General features: G+C 38.6%; 1 protein-coding gene across 2 annotated transcripts; it reads right to left on the bottom strand.

Moving 5' to 3' along the window:
* Positions 1-475: 475 nt before the first annotated feature.
* On the bottom strand, positions 476-17,400 carry mppe1 (metallophosphoesterase 1). Of its 2 annotated transcripts, XR_006372381.1 has the most exons (10): positions 16,780-17,400; positions 16,562-16,670; positions 13,914-14,017; positions 11,277-11,357; positions 7,806-7,914; positions 6,418-6,498; positions 4,464-4,586; positions 4,223-4,363; positions 2,389-2,565; positions 1,214-1,349 (listed from the first exon to the last, which is right to left on the bottom strand). XR_006372381.1 is itself a non-coding variant. In XM_044134648.1 (9 exons), exons 1-9 carry the CDS (start codon positions 17,028-17,030, stop codon positions 1,167-1,169), a joined length of 1,182 nt encoding a protein of 393 aa, XP_043990583.1. In that variant the 5' UTR covers positions 17,031-17,398; the 3' UTR covers positions 476-1,166. The 2 variants fall into 2 exon arrangements, 1 of the variants encoding a protein (XP_043990583.1); XM_044134648.1 differs by lacking the exon at positions 2,389-2,565 and having other exon boundaries at positions 476-1,349; positions 16,780-17,398.

The raw sequence follows: 17,400 nt of genomic DNA, 5'->3' as shown, positions 1-17,400 counted from the left end.
AACTGTAGCGCAGCTAGCTTCCTAAATTATAAAACACTAATTTATTTGGATTTTTAGTAAACGTTCAGTTGAATAAAGTGTGACGTCTGTGCTAACGTTTTGGTTATCAATTGTTTGATAACCAATTCAAGATTATTCTACTTCTTCAAGAAATTAAGATGCTTTTATTTTGAAGTGTTTATATTCACGCTTTCAGTTCCACGCTCATATCAATTTTTCCACCAGTAACTATTGAAATAAGAAAACCATCCATCCATCCATCCATCCATTTTCTATACACCCTTCGTCCCTAATGGGGTCGGCAGGGTTGCTAGTGCCTATCTCCAGCTGCGTTCCGGGCGAGAGGCGGGGTACACCCTGGACAGGTCGCCAGTCTTTCGCAGATAAGAAAACTAAATATTTAATAATAACCAATGGCATTAGATGATATGTAAATTATTTCAACATTAAATTTGTGCTCAAGTGTTGTTTTTCAAGGGCAGATATAATTTGAAGTTTGCACCTTAGCATTAGCTTCTGCTAAATAGGCTCTGTTGATGTTAGGATTAGCGTAACTAACTTTTTAGCTAGCTGTGCCCACCACTGGTTAACAGTATCAAAGTTCTGACTTCCGAGGTTATTTGAACGCATCAACGCGTTGCTACAGGTTTTCTGAAGTAAATGTTGGTGAAAAATAAACAATAGTGTCTTTAGAAATTAAACCAAAAAGTATATGCAAAGATAATTGCTGATAGACAATTTTCTTGCTCTCTGCTTCGTTTTTTCCACCAGAAAACTCTTTATTAAGAACATCTCATCAGAAACTTGTCAACAATTTGGCACAGAAAGTCTTGATTAAATACATCCTGATACAGATCATAAAAAACATCGAGCAGCGGTGACGGATGGTCTGACATCAAGAACAGATTTTTAAAAAACGAAATAAATCATAATTGGCACCTCCAACTCACAGGAGCGTTTATTTACATGTCCAGTCCGAAAAATGTCCGACTTTAAAACCGGTTATCATCATCATCAATGCCAGCACTGATTTACACATTTAGATAGATATAAATACACTTATGTCCTTCACATGATTCAACAAACAAACTGAGGCTGTGCGGACGGATTGGCAGCCCAGACACCCGGGCATGTTACCAGGCGAGGTGCACTCTGGGTAACGTAGTTCACAGAGACTTGTGCTTCCCCAGCAGGCAGAGGCTGAGCTGCAGCAGCCCCTTCATCCACAGACAGTGCCCCAGGAACAGCAGCAGCAGCCCGGCTCCGGCTGAGCAGTACACCCCGATCACCGTGCTCTCCTCCGGGAGGAAACATTTGGACAGGGAGTGACCGCCTGGAGACACCGACGCCTGGGGAGGGAGACAGATGTTAGCCGCCTGTAAGTTCTCCACTTTCGCCACTAGAGGGCGCCCGGAAGCTAACAACTGCAGCATTTTTTTTGTGAGGAAAAAATAAGAAAAAAATAGGTTAGAAAATTAAACGGAAAAATGCAAACAGATTAAAAAACGAACATCAAATGATTTTTATACAAGGAAACATCACAAAACAAACTAAACTAATTCAATTAGATTAGAATATTAAAACATGATTTTATAATAAAAAAAGAAAAAACAGAAGCAAAGTGATTATTTATTCTCTCTTGTTTTGGCTGTGAAGTCATTCCTCATGGATACCTGTTGAACATACCTGCGAATGTTTGGTGACCTTTAACCTCAAATACCAATCAGGCATTTCGCAGTAATTGATTATTCTATCGTTTATTCTGATGATTAATCAATCAATCAGATTTATTTTTTAAATGGCACATTTGTACAATATTAGGAATACATTAAAATACACATATAAAGAAATAATAAAGAAAGTAAACAAATTGTAACTATAGTATTAGTTTAATGTACACCTGATCATTTGCAGCAAATGATGCATCTGCAGCTAAAAAAATACTTAAAGCATCAGAATGTGAAAAGCTAATCTCTTTCTGCTTGACTTAACGTCAATACAGTCTGATCTATTGATTAATTGTTGGATTAACTGATTAATAACTGTATAGCAAAAAGTGATTAATGGCATGTTTTTTTAAATAATTTTTTACAGAATTTGAACCAGGTGAAGCTAAAATTGATGCATGAAGAGTTTTTGGTAGAAAATATTTACAAACAAAAAGTACTTTTTTATCTTAATATCTTTTAAAGTCGGTATTTTCCAGTTAACGATTAATGAAATTATCTGAATCGATTAATCATTTATTATTTGAATAATCAATTTGTGACGATTAATTGTTTCAGCCCGAATGGATGGATGGATGGATGGATGGATGGATGGATGGACGGACGGACGGACGGACGGACAAGTGTATAGACCACATTAGTGAACAAACAGCATTCACACCGTGAGACATGGTGGTGGCAGCATCATGCTGTGGGGATGGTTCTCTCCAGCAGGAACAGGGGAAGCAGGTCAGAGTTGATGGGAGGATGGATGGAGCTAAAAACGGGGCGCTTCCTGGGAGAAAGGGGCTGGAAAAGAGCTGAGACAGGAGGTCGGCCTTCCAGCAGCGCGGCGACCCTGAATATACAGCCAGAGGCAGAACGCAGGTTTAGAGCAGCGAGGAAAAATCCGACTCACTCTGGGCCACATGAACGTCATCAATGCCCTCAAAGGCTCGGCTGTTCCAGAACGTATCAATAAAACCCTTCAAACAACCGTTAAAATATTACTAAACATTCGATAAGTACTTCTTGAAATGTAAAAATATTGAACATCTTTTCACTTTGATCAGTCCCACCAGGTTGCTTGATAGTTTAAGATTTTTTGCAATAAAAACAGATTTTGTGGTGCGAATTTAGAAATATTTGCAAAGAATTTTGCGCTTATTTCTGATGGTAAAAGTAACTTTGTGTTACTCGCCATGTCAATATAAAAGAAGAAATACTGCCATCTGCTGGTGAGAGTTAGCATCACTTGAACCCATAATCTTTGACCATTTATGTGAAAATGTTGCTATAAACTCAGTTATTTAATAGGAATAAAACTAAAATAATTTAAGATTATTTTCCTCTTTCTGCTGCCCTTCACTTTTTCTACTTGCATATTTTTCTATTGTATATAATTGTTTTGTTTTTAAGGATATTTCCCAACTCTAACGATGGGATTTGTTGATTTTGTGTGAATTTTCGCAATCGCAGAATCATAAAAAGCTGATTAATATAACTTGCTGTCTGGAGTCTAGAGGGCCAATTAAAGAGATGTGGTGAGCCGGAGTTAAGAGTTGCCCAGTCAAAGTTCAATTGGGAATCTGTCAAAACTTTATAAATATGATTTCCACAGATGCTCTCCATCCAATCCGACTGAGCTGGAGTTGTTTTGGAAAACAACTTTTCTCGTTGAAACAGCAGCAGCAGCAAGTGGTTCAATGGAAACAAAGAGCCTGAATAGAAATAAAAGTCCCTGTTTTCAGCTTTTTAACTTTAAATGCTAAAACACAGAATATTACAAAGTATATTTGGTCTAGTTTCTGGTGCAAATATCTTTGGATACTTGAAGTAAGACAAAACTAACATAAGAATAACTTTCCAGAGCTTATTTTATGCAAATAACTAAAATAAAAGTGTTGAAAACTTAAACTAAATTCACCTAAATTTGTAATTTTTTCCCACATCTGAGAAAAACTAAAAGGAAGTACTACTACTAGTACCACTCCCAGATTATTTCACATAAAAATGACATTTTTCACATGTTGTAGTTGAAATAATCTGTCCCTTTTAGACCAATATTAAGAAATTGATAAGTTAAAACCAGCTGCTATATCTTGGTGAAAAGTTACTGTTACTTTTATGGGGTTTTTTTTCCAAGTGTACTAATTTATTTCCACTAGAAACTGGAGAAAAATACCTGGTACAGATTTTGTGATTTTTCAGTTTTTTAATAGAAAAACCTGCATAAAATCCCAATGAAACTCACTGAACTGAACAGTAAATAGAGCTGGATAAATCAAGTCACAAACGAGTAAAACGATGTCAAGATTGGATTTGTTTTGTCATTACGCTCTTCATTGAGTAGATTTTTACAAATTCCAGCACTATTAGGTTTCAAAACTGCAAAGTTTAGTAAAAAAAAAAAAAAAATCTCTACTGTAACAAATTTAGGGTAACCTGAAGGTGCAAAAACAGCTAAAAATGAAATGATCCGCCTCTCCGCAGAGCGTTTCTGTGTTCCCGCTCACCAGGATGAAGCTGGGGTTATTCCTGTTCCTCCAGCTGAAAGACGGCACGCTGATTTCTGGGTACTTGTTGTCATGGAGAACCTCACATCCGCTGTGGGTGTGTCCGCTCAGGATGAGCCGCGGCTTAAACCACTGCAGCAGCTGAGGAGGGAAAAGAAGAAAAGACCCAAGTCCACATTAGAAGCTGCTTCCTTACATCACCGCTTTCATCACCTCAACGCTAATACTGCAGAAGACTCACGCGCTGGGAGGCCTCCTTCGACAACACGTCGTACTTCTCTCTGAACAGCAGGTGGCGCTCCTCAGGCGGCGCTGCGTCCTGCCCTGTGCAGCTGGCATCACTCACTCTGTACAGCGGGTAGTGCTGCAGGAGAAGCAGATGTCACAACATCTGTGTGTTAAATGTCAGATAAAAGATGGGAAAGTCGAAACCTAAAGTTGCAAAACTGAGACGGAAAAGTCTGATGCTGCATCAAGCTAAAAGTACAGCAATAAATATATATATTTATATAAAAAGGAAAAAAAGGAGATTTTCTGATCAGTATTTCAGTGCATCAAATCAGTTGATCAAAGCATTCTGTCAGAGGGCTGAAACAATTAATCGTATTAATAGTGATTAATAAGATTATGGAAATAATCCTCAACTAATTTAGTAATCAATTAATCAATAACTGGAGAGTACAGAGTTAAAAACGGTAAAACATATTCAGAGCAGTAATTAAACCAAAGACAAACAAATGTTTCTTTGTCTGTAAATCTGTTCTACCCTGAACTCCTCCAGCTTCACATTCAGCCCGTTCAAATCCTGTAAAAAAAAAAATCTACCACCAACCACCGTTAGCTGTACAGTTATTAATCAATTTATTACAAATGTTATCCCCAGACAGTGACGTGCGGTCAGGGGAGGCTGGTGAGGCAGTGCCTCACCAGCCATCATGGAAAGAAAGAAAATATATAATCATAAAGTAATTTAAATTGTTATATTCATCCGGTGGTTTGTACTAAAAAATATTTATTTTTCATGTAGCTTCACCAATTTCGATTTTTATTTGTTCAAAATCGCTGAATTTTCTTATTTTCCCATTCAAATGCTTGGAAGCGATGCCGGTGAGGCAGCAGCGAGCTCTGCCTCACCTTGGATTGCGCAACCCCTGGCTCTGCGCTGGCTGCTAAGCGGAGAGAGCATGTTGCTGTACGGCGTCAATAAAATGGTTTAAACAAATTTAATATGTGAACTTATTTCCAATAATTTAGCTTATGTATATAATGTACAGTGCTTTTTGTCACCAACTGTGTTTGTGTAACGTGTTTCGTGTAATGAGCGATTATAAACGGCAGAGAACAGGTTCGAGGTGAGGCAGGCAGTTCTCTTGCCTCATCGCAGGGGGGCGCTCAAGATCCCAGACGTTCGTCTTGTTCACTCCTCAACTGCCGAGTAAGTGACAGCGAGCTAGGCTAAACGATTCGGGAAGCAAGTCAAGTGCAGCGATAGATTATAATAGAGATAGTGATTTTTTTCCTCTCGCTTATCCCGACTTTCGACATGGATGACTACATTACAACACTAAAAAAGTTTTCTCAAGTGGACTTTCAATCGAAGCAGGAGATAAGAACCAAAGGAAGACCAACGCCGGAGCTGAAAGGTTTGTTTCAGACTACGGGACAGAAGGTTACACGACGGTTAACCTTCTGTCCCGTGAAACATAACCTGTAAACTGCTGTCAATCTATGCATCTATTTGCAAATCTGATTCTGATGACGTCAGTGCCTCACCAGCTATGAACCTCACCGCACGTCACTGTCCCCAGATTAGTCATGTACTCTAATAATATTAGGTGAACTTTTCACTTTATTAAATTTTTTTTAGCTTCCTTTGCTAAAATTAATCAAGCGTACATCAAAGGAATGCTGTTGCATTTAAAGCATGAAAAAGTTAATTTTCTTATTTTTAAAAAATAAATTGAATTATTTGCATCTTGTGTATTTCTAATATTATATACAATGGGATAATTCACTGCAAAAATCTGCAGGCATTTTTAAATTTGATTAATCAATTAATATTGATAGTAATCGTTAATTGCAGCCTTACACTCTTCCATAAAGAGTAGATTTATCCAACTATGCTATAATCTGTGTTGGCCACATAAAACTGATTTTAAAATGTTGGACTGAGCAGAGCAGCTTCAGATTTTTACCTGCAGCATGATGGGAGCGGTGGGAGGATAGGACTGGAAGCCCTCACAGTTCTCTGTCTCTTCAGCGTCAGACTGCGACATCTGCACAGGAGTAAACACACACTTGAGCTAAATGCCCCTAACTCTGCGGAGCGCCGATATCCAATATACAACTTGAAAATGACTTCACTGCTGGTGGTAACACAATGAAAACACCAGAATAAAGTTTGTTTTGGTCTGTGGCCTTTAAAGATGGCGCCGAGCGACGTAAACGTCACACGTAGACGCAGTGACGTTGATTCCAAAGCTCTGTAGCGTTTTCTTGCAGTTTACAAACTTTGTGTGTTGCCACCATCAACTGGACAGAGATATAATTCAGAAATTCATTTTTGGACTTTCAGTTACGCCATGTTCTTTGTTTTGGTTCCCCCTATGTGCTTACGTCACCGTGCTTTCTGATTGGCTACCTGTCACATTCAACAGGTTGTGTTTTAGGTCGTAGTTCTGCGATATCGGACCAAGACAATCCAGCATATTGAATGTCACCGATTTTAGATTAGATCCTTCCAAGATGACCAGAACACTCTTATCACCATAAATGACAGGATTATTGGTTAGGATTATTTTGAAAGTCATCCCAGTAATCAGGGTGTCCTAATTCGAAATGGGGACAAAAAAATCCTGCCTGTCAACTGGGCTTTAATCTTGGAACAAGTTTTTGTCTAATTAATGTTTAATCAATGGCTAATTGTAAGTTGATTAATTGTTTAGGTCCATGGAAAGTATCAAAGAGGTGGAGAGCAGAGGTGGGCAGAGAACCCAAAAATTGTACTGAAGTGAGACTAACAAGACTTTAACATATTTTTACTCAAGTAAAAGTAAAAAGTATATTTCCAAAAAATTACTCAGGTAACAGTGAAAAAGTATTTGGTGAAAAGTCTACTCAAGTATCGTGACTTATAAAATTATAAATTGTTCAATATTTAAAAATTAAATAATCAGACGGACCAAAATATAAAGTTAAGTGGAAATTTTGGTATTTTAAGGAACAAATAGACAATAATTTATATAAGTAACAAAAAGTTAATTTCCAAATCAGTTTCTTTCAATAAAAAACTTTTGAAACTTGAAAAAAATCTGCAAGTGCGTGTCTGGAGAATATTTTGGTTAAAACATATTTGTTTTTCGTTCAGTGGGTAGAAAACCCAGAGATTTTACTCAAGTAAGAGTAGAAATACTTCGTAATAAAGTTACTCAAGTGAAAGTGAAATAGTACAATGTAGTATAAATACTCCTAAAAGTTTATGTTGTGTTTTTTTTTTAAATAATTAGTCAAGTAAATGTAATTGATCAAATGTAACTAGTTACTGCCCAACTCGGACGCAGAGCTGACAGAAACTTGCTCCCACCTGAAGCGAGCAGTTGAGGTCTCTGGAGAGTTTGATCAGGTCCTTTTCCACCGACTGGCAGATGGGGCAGCCGTCGCCGTGCAGCGCCACGCTGTTCACAAGCAGGAAGCTGCAAACAGGAGGGGAGCTGTCACACAGGATGCACAGATTTTTATTGCTAATTTACCTGCAGGTGGGGATTTCTAAGCTCATGGGGAAAAGTATTTCAGTTTTTCTTTTAAGGTATGACAGATTTTAAGTAAAGTTTAGACTCATTATGGCAAATAATGAGTAACAGATACTTTGACTCAGTTCGTAGTTCTGTTTTTAACTGGATGGACGGACGGATGTATGGACAGATGAACAGAGAAGTGGATGGATTTGTGTATGAAGGGATGATGGATGGATGGAAGATGGATAGACAATGGGTCGATTGATGATGGCTGGATGGTTAATGGTTTGTTGGACGAATGGATGAATGGTTGATGGCTGGTTTGTTGGATGGATGGATGGATGAATGATGGTTTGTTGGATGGATGGATGATGGACAGATGGATGGTTGGATGATGGCTGGTTTGTTAGATGAATGGATGGATGAATGATGGTTTGTTGGATGGATGGATGATGGACAGGTGGATGGATGGATGATGGCTGGTTTGTTGGATGGATGGATGGATGAATGATGGTTTGTTGGATGGATGGATGGATGAATGAATGATGGTTTGTTGGATGGATGGTTGATGGACAGGTGGATGGATGGATGATGGCTGGTTTGCTGGATGGATGGATGGATGGATGGATGAATGATGGTTTGTTGGATGGATGGTTGATGGACAGGTGGATGGATGGATGATGGCCGGTTTGCTGAATGGATGGATGGATGGATGGATGAATGATGGTTTGTTGGATGGATGGTTGATGGACAGGTGGATGGATGGATGATGGCTGGTTTGCTGGATGGATGGATGGATGGATGAATGATGGTTTGTTGGATGGATGGTTGATGGACAGGTGGATGGATGGATGATGGCTGGTTTGCTGGATGGATGGATGAATGATGGTTTGTTGGATGGATGGTTGATGGACAGGTGGATGGATGGATGGATGATGGCTGGTTTGCTGGATGGATGGATGGATGGATGAATGATGGTTTGTTGGATGGATGGATGAATGATGGTTTGTTAGATGGATGGAACAACATGTATGTGAGGGATTAGAGTCTTTAATCACCACCATTTTTCTAATAATCTATCTTTTCTAATCCAGACCTGGAAACCTCTCCACAAACTTCCATCGTTTTCCGGATTACTTTTTTCCAGAACGGTGAACAGTAACAGTCCTGTCAGAATAAATGACCCATTTTCTCCCTGACGCGTTCGTTTACACGCTGCCTTTCACGCATTGTTGAGAAATCATTGATTCCAGTTGCAGCAGCAACTCCATCTGTCTGGTGGAGAAACTTTACAACACAAACCTGAGAAGCTTTTCAACATAAAGTTAAGTTTGAATCAATGCACCTTCCTAATTTATTCAAACAAATCTCAAAAAGTTAACTATAGGTAGCATGAGTTCTGTTATAAACCTTTGACGACCACAGAGGTAATGCAGCCTGCAGGGCAACGCTGGGACAACTCGGCAGCGTCTGCACTTTTAACGGGGATCAGGATTGCAAAACGCACCGACGCAGCAAAAACACAGCGGAGAGCAGGTGAGCCTGGCGGAGGAAAACCCCACAGAGGGCAGAGGAGAGTGAAGTTTCTCTTTCAGATCGGCTCAGCAACTCTTTATTCAAAGCATCAAATCCAGCAGCTATAGGGAGAGATTTGGTTCTCCTCCACCATCCGACCTTTCAGCTTTTATCGCTAAAATCGGCCAAGACTCGACAGGATCAACCCTGGGAAAGCGCTAATTCCCGATAAGATCCCAGGATGTCTGCTGAAAGCTGGCACTGATGAACTGGCAGACGATAAAACGTCTCCAATCTACACCTGCAACTACAATTCAAAAATAGTTCATTAATCCCAAAGAGAAATTAAATGTTGTATTAATTCAGATTTATTGAATATGGTGATGGCTGTCAGCATGTAAAATCTCCTGTAGCAGTCTGTATTACAGCGAGTCTGAAGAAGCCTCTGATTGAAGATACTCAATTATTCTAACAATTAATCAGGTTTTTTAAAAATTGCCACATTCTTCAAATTTTTTATACAATATTAGAAATAAAAATGCAAGTAAACAAATAATTCAGTTCTTTTCCTGAATAAGAAAATAAATATTTCATTGTCTAAAACACAAAAACAGCATTTCTTTAGTGAATTTGAACTGAGTGAAGGTAAAACCTTCCCTCTGGAGGAGTTTTGATTAAAACATTTTCAAAAACAAAGATGTTTTTATCTTAAAGGCAAAATATCTACATATTTTATATAGTTTTTGCTTAATTACTGTTCTTAACATGCTGTTATTTTCAGCAAATTTCCATTTTTTTGAGTCTGTACTCAGGTTATCGATTAATCATTTACTAAATTAGATTAATCACAACTAATCCGATTAATTGTTTGTTTGTCGGTCATTGCTGTTGTTTACAGATGTCGCTTGTGCATCAGGTTTACAGGTGTACCAGAAACACAATAAGAAACACAAAGGTTCCAGCTCAGGACTTTTGTGTAAAAAAAGAAAAAAGGCCAGATTGATAAATGATTTAAAATTGATAATGCATTAAAATCTATGTAATTAATTAGTCAAAATCAATGTGTTAGTCAATCTAAACCAGACCTTTTGTAATAAGTAATTAATCAATTATTTGCATGACAAATTAAGAAAGTGATTTCTATTTGCATGATTTATTGTTTTTTTCTTTTCTCTTTCCCTTTCCACCAAAAGCTGGATGACAAAAATCTTTAATCTGCTGCTTTGGCCTCAACCAGCCCTTTTTTGAGGGACAATTTTATTTACTAAGACTTTATAATTCTTTCCATTTGTTGTTTCTGTTGTTTATTTATTTTGGATATTTAAAATGTCTTCTACTTGCTAATGTTTATTGTTTATTAGAATTTAAAGTTTATTGATCTTTAAGAATGTGTTCTTCCATCATTATGCCATTACCGTTATTATAAATTTTTTACTTGAAAATGGTTTTAAAACAACAATTATCATTTATCGCAATAACTTCCGGGACAATTTATCATTAAGGACTAATTATATTGTATTTTAATACAGAAAAAGTCTCCATTAAAAATACTTAAATGTATTTAGAGAGAAATAAAACTGCGGGTAAGCTACTAACCGCTCATAGCATCTCAACAGAATCCCACTTTATAAAACATCTAAGTATTAAAATAGGATTCAGGACAAAGGAAATGATTGTACACCTATAATCACAATAGTTGTGTAGTGATTTTGACTAGAAACTAAATAATATTGTGTATTTTGTCTTGCGAAGAAGCCCAACTAATGGCTGCAGCATTTTATGCTTTTCTACTTCTTGTCACTCACTTGACTCCCTTTTTGGTAACAATCCTGGTGGAAGAGGCGTTGAAGACCTTTTCAAAGCGCTGCAGCTTGAACCAGTCCATCCTGCAGGGGAGACACAACACGACAACACAAACAGTGAGGGTTAAAAAGCTGCTGCTCAGCCTGGCACGTCACACCTGTCATGCTCTGTTATGTAAGAGCTGTGCCACTTCCAATCCGTGCTGCATGGATTGAATCAAAGCCCATAAGAGCAGCCACATGTCGACATAATCCCACATTTCTGAAGCACATGCATCAAAAATTTAACTGCGAGATCATTTTCTGTGTCACTTTCCTTCTGGAAAAACAATGAACGCAACATCTCTGAAACGAAGCGCAAGCCTTAAACATCGCATCAAAAATGGACTAGAACCACTAAGAGCTGCGGCGCTGCTGCTGCAGGATAAAACTTTCCACACATATAAAAAATACAATACTTTGTTTTTTTTAGTTTGCTGCCAGACTGCAAACATTTCAGCTTAATTTCTTTTACATTTTCACACGTTGATGATATTGCATAATTTTGAATTATTCCTCCAAAAGACGCAAATTAAGCGACTCATAAGATAAAACATATGAAAACGTTTACAAATTAGCAACAAAAATATTAACTGACAAGTTTTGTTGTTTCTATGGTGGTTTAATAATCAGGTTTTCCAGGGAAATGTTGGAGATACCAGCAAAAGATATATGTTAAAATATCTCAGGGCTGCCACAAGCTTTTTTGGGGCCCTGGGCAGATTTCTGTCTAGACCACCCCCACCCCCCCATACCAACATGTTCATCATTGCTCTATTTGTATAGCATACCTACTATCATTAGCATCTTTTGAAGCTATTTTATGTCATAATAGTGTTGTTATAGCTATTAATCTGAATCTTACAGGAATAACAAACCGAAAAAATGCTGAATACTTAAAATATTTGAAAGTAACACCAGCTGACAAATACTAAATTTACAGTAAACAAGATAACAAGTTTGATATATTGTAAAATAAGATATAAGAGTGAAATTATTTAAAGAAAGTTAGTCTGTAGAGGTGCAGAGCTGGTGGAGACGTTTCCCAAAGGACTTTGATTTGTAACTGATCAAAAAGTAATTTTTACAAAGTATTGACTGAGAGCAGGCTGAATGTAAACACTTGATATTTTGAAAATCATGTCTCATTTTCCTTCCACATTACAATTATGCATTACTGTTTGTGTATCCACCACACAAAATCCCAATAAAATGTGAATCTGGACAGCATGTGATAATATTCAACATTTATAGGTTTTTCTAGGCCCTTGGTGACTTTAAAAAAACAGCTGGGTGTCTAAAATGAGACTTTGCAAGTTTGCAGTGGTGCAATAATCCGTGTTTGGTTCACCTTTGTGCAGCAGGGTTTTGTGCAGAAAGCTGATGCTAAGGAAACCTCAGTCAATAAAGCCTTTTGTGTTTTCCAAAGAGTGCAGAACGCGTGCACTGCAAAAACACAAAATCTAACACAAGTATTTATTTTTCTAGTTTCCAGTGCAAATATCTTAATACACTTGAAATAAGACAAAACTAACATATAAATAAATTTTCAACAGATATAGGAGCTTGTTCTTAATATTGATAAAAAGTTTCACTTGTAGCATGGGGAAATTACATAAGTGAAATAATCTACCAGAGGAACTTGTACTTTTTAGAATTATTTCTTTAAAAAGCTAATTTTGCTGAAATGTTACTTATGATATAGTTTTGTCTCTTTTCAAGTGTACTGAGATATTTGCACTAGAAACTAGACAAAAATACTAAGTTACATTTTGTGTTTTTGCAGTGTGTTCTCATTCCTGACAGCATTCACTGCACATAAGTCTGCGTTATCTAACTGAACTCGTCCAGATTGGTTCACACCTCAAATATTTCTGAAACGTTTATGTAATGTGGACAAACTGGTCTCCTTTTGTTTTTCTGGTTCTGCAGCAGAGAAGCTTTCGCTGATACTCCTGGGAGTTTTCAAACATCTTTCTGAAGAGTATTTCTGGAAGCAGCACTGCAAAAAATACAAAACGTATCCAACTATCTTGGTCGAGTTTCTAGTGAAAATATATTGATACACTTGAAATAAGACAAAACTTACTTTATTATAACTTTTCAGTAAGAAATATGAGCTTGTTTTAGGCCAGTAATTCCTGAATATTGATACAAAGTACTAGTTCTGGCAGATTATTTCACTTATAATAAAACATTTTCCCCATATTAGAAGTGAAATAATCTGCCAGTGGAACTGGTACTTTTTATCAATGTTTAGGAATTACTCAAACTCCTATTACTTGCAAGTTAACTTTGTCATATTTCAAGTGTACTAAGATATTTAGTTCAGTTTATTTATTCAAAACAAATGTTGTCTCAAATGTTTTCACAAAAAATATTTGTAGCATTAGAAACCAGACAGGAAATATTTGGTAAGATTTTGTGTTTAACAGTGACGGCAGTAAAAGAAAAATCATTATGCTCAGGGAGTGTGAGCTCTGATCTCAGTGTTTAATTCGTCAGGACTTTCAGCAGCGACCTGCCTCTAAAAGGTCAGCCGTGCTTTTATTTTTTAAACAAAAGGAGAAAGGTGAAAACAGAGAGGCGTTGCGTGCTTACTCATAATGGAACCCGATGTCGTGATTGCCGACCAGTACGACCAGTTCTGTGTCCGAGGAGTGTCTGAACATCCTGTGGAAGCGGCGCACGTCGTCCTCCCAGTGCTGCAGAGAAAAACAGAGAGAGGAGGTTTCAGAAATTCACCTGAGCAGTTCAGGAGTCCTAATGGGATCTCCAAGGAAGGCCGAGGTGGCTGCTCCGAGTCGAGGCGCCCGCCAGGGGCCGTTAATTACTTCAGGGGTTTAAAGGTTTCTGTGATGAGGCTCTAATTGGCCCTCAGATGCTGCTTTTCTATTAGAGCTGAAACTATTAACACATGAGGAGATTTAGCAGCAAAAGGATATTTATAACCCCAAAAAGTTTTTTCATATCATGTCAATCAGTTACGTTTATGTGTGTAGCACATTTCAGCAACAAGACATTTCAAAGAGCTTCACAGCATAATAATACAAAGTCGTAGAACATGCAGTCAATGATAGAAACATTACAATGTTTCATTTATTATTAAGGGTGGTTAAGATTTATCGGTGCCGATTTCCTTAATTTTGGGAGATCGGTGATCGGCCAATTTTTACATGTGAAGCCGATTTTATCCACGATCCCATCTAGCTTTGCAAAGGTCTAAGAATCAACTGCTGTCTATTTGCTCTCTGGTGAGAAAGGTTCGACTGACAGACCGGTCCTCCAAATTATGTCTGCACGTTTACAACTAATAATAGTGACCCCACTGTTGCCAACTCAATAACATTCTTGCTATATTGACCAACATTTCAGACAAAAAAAACCCAAAAAACGGTATCAACCAAAATCAGAATCGGCAGGTGAAGTTTTTTTTTAAAAGATTGGTAATCTGTGATCGACCAGAAAACTGCAATCTGTGCACCCTTATTCATTATGTGTCAAAAGCAACTCTAAACAGGAGGGTTTTAGTCTGGATTTAATCCCTTAACTCTAACCCCGTTCACCCCATCCATGGGAAAATCTAGTTTGTTTGAATACTCTGCCTTTTTCACCGCCAGTTAAGGGATTAAAAGAACTCAATGTTTCAGCAGTTTCAGAGTTTTCTGAAAGTTTGTTCCAGATTTGTGGTGCATAGAAGGCGAAGGCTGCTTCTCCATGTTTGATTCTGGTTACGCTACGTTGCGTTATGTGATGCTACGTTATATTACATTGTTATTTTATGGTATGTTATGCTGTGTTCTTATTTTTCTTTATGTTATTTTACGTTATGCTGTGTTATGTTATGTTATGTTACTATGTTATGTTACATTGGGTTAGTTTATCCTGAGCTATCTCTATAGTTTTGCTGGAATAGGCTCAGGCTGCTGGAGGTCAAACTGGCTACTTTCCCTCACTCTGCTGCTTCCTTCTTCTATTACTCCCCAATTTGCATTATTTCCTGTTATTTCAACTGTTGACTTCATATTTCCTCTGTATTTTTTTCTTCTCTTTATAGATGCAAATTTTTTCTGGCGTGCTACAAGGTTCAGGAATTGTGGTGCGAGGCGGTGAAGCAGCAGGAAGTCGACCCAGGATTAGATGAATAATGATGGTTCCAATGACCGGTGCCCAAAAATACAAAGTCCAACAATCCCAAATACCAGGCAGCACAGCTGAGCGGAAGGCTAAGGCTCATCACTGGCTAAACGAAGGGACAGCGAGACAGACTGGAACCAAACATTCGACAAAGACACAGAGACACAGGTGACATTTAATACACAGCAGGTAATCAGGACATGAGACACACCTGGGAACAATTATGGGGAAGACACAGAAACTCAAAATCAACACAGAAACTCAAAATCAACACAGAATCTCAAAATCAACACAGAATCTCAAAATCAACAGAGAGAAAAACCCAAATCCTTACAACAAGTCAATGATTTGATGCAATCTCCTGTTTTTATTTAAATAATTTGAATAATTAACTTGGGCAGATAAATTGGTGCACCCCTAATATAATCTAAAGAATTGTGAGTAAGTCAGAACATTTATTTAGGATTCAACAAACTGAAGAAGTAGAGCTGCAGCCGGGTCTAGAAATGGCAACAGAAGCCATTACTGCACATTTTTCTATTTATGTTTTGCAACCTCTCAAACTTGATGGTTATATTTCTTCATATTCACAGATTTTATGATTTTTACAGCGTGAATTAAATAAATTAGAGGTGCCCCGATTTATGGCCCAATTTCCTCAATTTTGGGATTTCATCTGCTCTCCTGTGAGAGAGGTTTGACTGACACACCGGCCCACCAGGTCATTTCTGCTCGTTTGCAGTTAACAATACTCACCAACTCAGGGACTTTCTTGCTTTATCTTGTAATATTTCAAACAAAAAAATTGGTAAAGGCCAAAATCAGAATCAGCAGGTCAGGATTTTAAAAGATCGGTAATCGTTGACCGGCCAAAATCGGTGCATCAGTGAAATAAATGGAGCATTGTGTGGAGAGATGGATGCAGGCTGCAGATGTTTACATCAGACCCTGCAGTCTGTGGGCCCAAACAGAATCAGAATCTGATCAGAACCCTCTAAATCCACATCATGCACAGTTTATTTTCTGTATTATTACTATTATTTCCCAGCATTGTTAGGATAATCCAAAAGCAGTGCAGCTGCAATAGGAGGGAAAACATGGAGCTCTGTTACCTTCTGGGAGCTCCACTTGCCTTCGTCGAAGATGTCCCCGAGAATAAAGACCATTTCGGGCTTGAGCAGCCACAGCGCGGTCTGGAAAGCCCGCTCCATCTGCCATTCCCTGTGTTTGGAAACAACCCCACTGTCATGTTTTGGCTTTTCTTTTTATTGCCCTCACCTCACCTCACCTTACTGGTGTTTAAAATGGATGGGTAAAATGGAGAGATTACCTCCTGAGCTTGTCGAACCAGTGCCCCCCCACCGCTCCGAGGAGGTGGGTGTCCGACAGCACCATGGCGCGGACCGCTGCGTCCGCCGGCCGCCCGTCGGTGCCCTCTCCGCCCCGGGCACGGCTCAGCTTCGGCCAGGCGCACTTGAGGATGGTCGGGAAGTAGATGAGATACTCGCAGAAGAAGAAAGCGCCGAAAACCACCGCGATGAGCAGCGCCGCGACCACCGAGCTGCCGCTAAACTTCAGCATTTCTCCGCTAATCGTTGCTCGGGATGCCCAGAAGAACCGAGCCACCCGTCAGGCATCTCCTCAGTTCAGACCCGCTCCTCCCGCAGACCCGGAGGCATTTATTTATTTATTATTAGTATTATTATTATTATTATTTCAGATCTCCCTCAGAGGAATCCTCAATTTAAAATGGCTGTGGAGCATCAGAGGAAAAGAAAAAAAAAAAAGAAAAAGCGTTTTTTCGGGTTCGGTTCGGTGGACCCAGACGGCGGAGGAGGAGATGTGAAAGTTCAGCTCGGCCTCGGCTCATTGAGGGAGACCGCAGCGGGCGGCATCAGTCAGCCTCTGTTTGGCAGCTTTTCAGCGCCGTCAAGCTGGAAACGACACTTCC

The sequence above is a fragment of the Gambusia affinis genome, linkage group LG12, assembly GCF_019740435.1.
Source record: "Gambusia affinis linkage group LG12, SWU_Gaff_1.0, whole genome shotgun sequence".
Classification (NCBI taxonomy): Eukaryota; Metazoa; Chordata; class Actinopteri; order Cyprinodontiformes; family Poeciliidae; genus Gambusia; species Gambusia affinis.
The sequence above is the reverse complement of the archived record's forward strand: the minus strand, read 5'-3'. Positions and strand labels throughout refer to the sequence as shown.

Excerpts from the sequence above, each read along its gene's own strand:
- mppe1 (XM_044134648.1), bottom strand. The coding sequence starts at position 17,030 with ATGCTGAAGTTTAGCGGCAGCTCGGTGGTCGCGGCGCTGCTCATCGCG. Across the intron at positions 14,018-16,561 it reads GCAAGTGGAGCTCCCAGAAG|CACTGGGAGGACGACGTGCG; the intron begins GTAACAGAGCTC and ends TTTTCTCTGCAG. Across the intron at positions 4,587-6,417 it reads CCGCTCCCATCATGCTGCAG|CACTACCCGCTGTACAGAGT; the intron begins GTAAAAATCTGA and ends CTTCTCCTGCAG.